The sequence below is a fragment of the Notothenia coriiceps genome, unplaced genomic scaffold (assembly GCF_000735185.1).
Source record: "Notothenia coriiceps isolate Sejong01 unplaced genomic scaffold, NC01 NC01_scaffold00023352, whole genome shotgun sequence".
Lineage (NCBI taxonomy): Eukaryota > Metazoa > Chordata > Actinopteri > Perciformes > Nototheniidae > Notothenia > Notothenia coriiceps.
Window position 1 is genome coordinate 1 of NW_011356053.1, and position 5167 is coordinate 5167.

At 35.9% G+C, this 5167-nt stretch overlaps 1 protein-coding gene across 1 annotated transcript; it reads right to left on the reverse strand.

Moving 5' to 3' along the window:
- Positions 1-2414: 2414 nt before the first annotated feature.
- On the reverse strand, positions 2415-3779 carry LOC104954453 (intelectin-2-like; the record flags this gene model as incomplete). The annotated part of the gene is made up of 3 exons (XM_010781556.1): positions 2415-2521; positions 2812-2932; positions 3621-3779. Coding segments are annotated over 3 exons (387 nt in total), but the record flags the coding sequence as incomplete, so codon positions are not given.
- Positions 3780-5167: the final 1388 nt, after the last annotated feature.

The window sequence follows — 5167 nt, forward strand, 5'->3', positions numbered from 1 at the left end:
CTTCAAGTTGTATCTTCCTGGTCGAATGTACTTACTGTAAGTCGCTTTGGATAAAAGCGTCAGCTAAATGCAATGTAATGTAATGTAAAAATGTAATTTATTTTTCCATTGGACAAGTTCGTTTTTTCTCCTTTTCATATATTGCACAAATAAACCAAAAGGCTATGCCTGCTTACCTTCATGTTCATTATATTCTGTTCCTGGATCTCCTTACAGCTCTCGCTAGCATATTCTGGACCTGTTGCTCGTTTCTCCAATTGGCTTCAAAGGTTTCGTCCTGGTCAGGTTCTGACTCATCTCATCATCTCTGATGGCTTCTGTGTCGGTGAGTTCTTCATCTTCTGAAAAATCCACATTTTAAACAATAAATCCGATAACAGAAATATACATATGTTATGGAAGAAACATGCACAAGCATTTGATGTTATGTGTTGTTTTTTTTACCTATTTGTAAAGTAGAAGCTGCAAGGGAAGCGTCTTCCACTGAAACCAAAACCACCAATGACAAAAGTACGTGGAATAACATTTCTGCGAGAAAGAAAATGCATTTAAATGTTAAAGGTGCATACATAATACCACATAGAATGTTATCCCATACACAGAAAGTAATTTAAACGTGATAAACCTAACCACCAAAATCTGAAATTTGCCTGAGAATCATTCGTCCACTGTTAGATTGTCTTAATGTTCTTTCCAGCTTAACATTATTGAGAGGTTTATCACAAAATAAATTCCAACATTAAAGAAGGTCCACCAGGTGTCAAATCCTATTATACAGTCTGTGTTATGCATATTTTTAGTAATATTACATAGCATTACATTACACATACTGTACCTTTAACAGTACATTAAGACTGAACAGCACTTCATGTCCAGGTTGTCATAAATCGTTCACCAGTGCTCCCTATTTTCGTAACAAAATATATTTTACCTACCTGCGTTGATCACTGTAAGAAGTGTTGTGCTAATTCTTGATTTTCACAACTATTTATGTCCTTGTTTAAGAGTCCAACCTGTGATCAAAGTACAAATTGATTAATGTTTCTTCAACATTTATTATGTTACTTACCGTAACATCTCTCGGACAAGGAAACTGTTCACAAAAAATATTCCAAATATTGAGTCGTAATGATACCAAAGGTCCTCTGTTATCTTATTCCCTGACTGTAGTTTTGTATTTCTGGTTAACTTATAGCTTACTTAGTGCCATATATCAAACCCATCAAATGATAGGGGTGAGGTGTAATGGAAAGATGAATATATTGTTAATATAACTATTATGTTTCCTTATCAATACTAATATGGAAAACAAATGAAAATGTTTTGTAAAACTCAATTTCTGTCTTAATATACTGTACTAAAGGGCAATGCCAAAGTAAGCTTCTTCTCTGTCTGGGGGTCGTTAGAATCGTTAGCTTCTAGTAATACTAACTTATATATAAATCATAAGAACATCTTTTTTTCTTTTGTTGTCACAGCCTTTGGAAAAGCTGGAACAGAGTCATGCATGGGACATAAAAAGCATATTTTAAGTGACTTTATGTGATTAAATGTATAATTTATTGAGAAACTGTAATAGTTAAAGTCACTTGATAAATGAAATATACAAAGACATAAACATGTTATTATTGCGGTTCCATCATACCAAACACGAATCAAGCAGACTCTTCATGAAAGGTCAATGTAAGTGCAACCCAATAATACATCAGTTACAAATGTACTTTAAAATACTGAACATTTATATATCAGAACAGTGCAGGCTAATTGCAGAGGTTACATTCCTCTGTTTTACTTGTTTATTTTTTCAGCTGGGTCACCTCCTGAACAACTTCACCACTGTGGGAGTTAGATTCTTTCACTAAAATTATCTGTGTGTGTATACAAGTCAGAGAATATCACAGAGGGGCTTTGAGCAACTGAAAGCATGATAAAGAAGTTTAAGACACTTTGAACTCAAATTGCTTCCTAAATGCAGTTTGATAACTCTATTTGCTGTTGTGCGCCTTCATTACAAGTAACTGTTTATTATTACTGTTTACTATAATATTAGTTGTTTTCTTTAATGGGCATATGCAGAAACACACGTCTTGTTTTTGTAACATGATTTGATTTGTCTTCAACTGTGATTGTTGGCTAGGCTGACATGTCAGAAAATCCATAGCTGTGCATGTGCAAATAGTCCTCTCAGCGGTAGAAGAGTAAAACAGCAGCCTCAGTCATCTCTTTGGAGGCGCTCCAGCCTTGCTCCCTTCCCAATCTGTCCCAGTCAAATGATGGAAAGACATGTCTTTGGCTCTTTTCTGCTGTAACGATGTTAATGTCCCCTCTGTGGGACTAATAAAGGTATTCAACAGTATGTGTAACACTTGCTGTGTTGACAGACAGTAGAAGAGTGAAAATGGGTTGAGACTCACATGTTCAGTGTTGTATGCACAGACCGGCTTGACCCCGGAGCAGATAGCCATGGCTGCACGTTCATTGTTTATTGCTCTGAATGTGATGAAACCTGGTTCAAACTCCCCTTATATATAATAAGAAAAATACACAATTAAAACAAAAGTACCTTTGTTTACAGCAGGATAAATTTAGTTTAGTAAGTTGGTGTCTTCTATTTGGTCATTCAAGGATAACATTGTTATTAAACTTGGACGTTAAAGATTTCATAATTCCTGTGTTTGGATTAACTGTATAAATTAATTGTTTTAGGAAATCTGATAAAATTAGTATTTAAAGTAATTAGTGATATACATGCTCATACATGATGGTTGAACAGCTCTATATTATCTCCATTCCACTATATTAGAGTTTTACCTCTTGGTTTGGGTCCATATAACATTTTGGTGGACTCTTTGTCTCCATGGTCATACACAATGGGAATAGCTGGCCCTCTGTTGCTGGTGGGGGAGTCGACGTTGTATCTTACTGGATATTGCTGGAAGATAAATGCAGTATGTAGTCGTAGTAAAATGTTTTAGCCTGTAAAATAGCAATATACTGTATGTTGTAGCAGGACAGGGGAATATCATTTCCCCTCCTCTTGCACTCTACACCCATACACCAAAACAGAACTTTACAACTTTACTTTCACAAATCCCTATCCCCTGAACTACACTCTTAAACTGAGTGAAAAAGGACAACAAATACTTCTTCCCCCCCACACTCACTCACAGTCAATCCCCATGATTTAAACAATCGTAGGCTCTCGGAGTCACATAAGTGATTGATGTTTTGTGAGTTAATGTGGCTTATTTGTTTGTGGTTTATATATAAATGGATTACAATTGTTGATCGGTACACTGTAAAAAAAGGTAAAGCTGGAAGCAATTAAAAAATATACTGCCATGTTGCCTAATCTATAATAATAGTATACATTATGTTAATTGTATTTGTACTTATCTGAATTTACTATTTGTTAATTATTTATTAACCAATGCTTTTAAATATACCATGGAGTAGAAAAGTACAATACATACTCTGACATGGTGGATTAACAATATGAAGGAGCATAACATGGAAACACTCACATTAGAAACAAATACCTAGATTTTTCTTGAGTAAATATAATTAGTCAGGTTCCACCGCTGTGATTTAATATAACAATGCAGAACTACACAAGTTACCGTGAACATCTGGAAGAGGTTTCCTCCATACAGGCGCAGAAAGTGGGTCTCAGTGTGGTAGCGGAGGATGGCTGCCAGGTTCCAGTTCTCCAGTGGGAAGTTGTTGGGAACGTGCCACACAGACATGTCTTCTGCCATGATATCATAGTAGCCTGGATTCTGTGGAGGTTACACACTACTGTCAAAATGGCAACTGTGGCTATCATATTGTTCATAAACAGCTGTGCTTGTAAGATAAAAAAATACATTTATGTGCAATATTTCAAGCTTGAAGTCCATGACGCTTTCTTTATCAGTTAGAAAATGCAATTTTTTTTCGCATTATAATTCCTGAAAACACCACTTTTTACTACACTTTAGTGGAGTTATTTTCTGCTGATTTTATTTTTGCTGATTGACCACATACACTAAGATACTGGCCATGCAAAACAGAAGGGGCTCATTATCATAACAGAACGTTGCAAAAAGCGCTTTTTTATGTGTTTTTGAGGCAGTAAACAGCATATTCTTTAACAACAAAGCACGGTAAAAAGCGACGTTTCAAGCAATTCAAATATCAATCAATCAATCAACAATTGTATTAATCCCGCAAGGGGCAATTGGTTATGAGCAGCAGCTTATGTCATGTACACAGGCAGGAACATACAAGAAGAAAACACACAGATACACCCGAGGCACAGATGTGGATAATTCCAATTTACACTATAAATAGTTCATAGCTCATAGCATCACATTTTTTCCCTTTAAACTGTGCGTTTTCTCCAGAAGTTTTTCCTTGTACGATGTGAGGGTCTAAGGATAGAGGGTGTCGTTTTTTCTCATACTGATATTCTGAACAATCTGTGCTGTTGTATTAGCTGTAAAGTGTCTCTACTGTAGGCTATTTTTATTATATGTACAGCACTTCGACCAAAAATCGTTTATAAATCCATCCATCTTCTCCCGCTTATCCGTGGTCGGGTCGCGGAGGTAGCACGTTTATAAATGTGCTATATAAATAAAACTTGATTTGATTTGATCACAATAATATATATATAAATAAATAATCAAGTTAAAAGCATTTCAAGAATTTAAAAGTTTGAGTGCAGAAGGGATAAATGATTTTTGAAAAGCGATTAGTCCTTTGATCAGTTAGAGCATATCTACGCCCTGATGGCAACAGATGAAATTCATGCGAAAGTAAATGACCTGGAGAATTCAGAATGCTCTCTGATTTCCGCAGAATCTGTTGGTTACAGAAGGAATTGAAGTCTCTCTGTTTCACGACGATGATCTTGGAGCAGGTTTTAACGATGCTGTTCAGGCTGTTCCTGTCTTTCAGTGTAAGGCTATGGAGCCAGCAGATAAAATAAAAACAAATAAGGCTCTCAATAAATGCTTGGTAAAAACGACAAAGAATGAAAGGCCTGACAGAGAAAGAGTTCAGTTTGCGAAGAAGGTGCATTCTCTGTTTGCCCCGCTTCACTATACACTCAGTATTCACATCAAATTTGAGGTGGTCATCGAAAATGGTGCCCAAGTATTTGTATGGTGTGACAATTTCTACC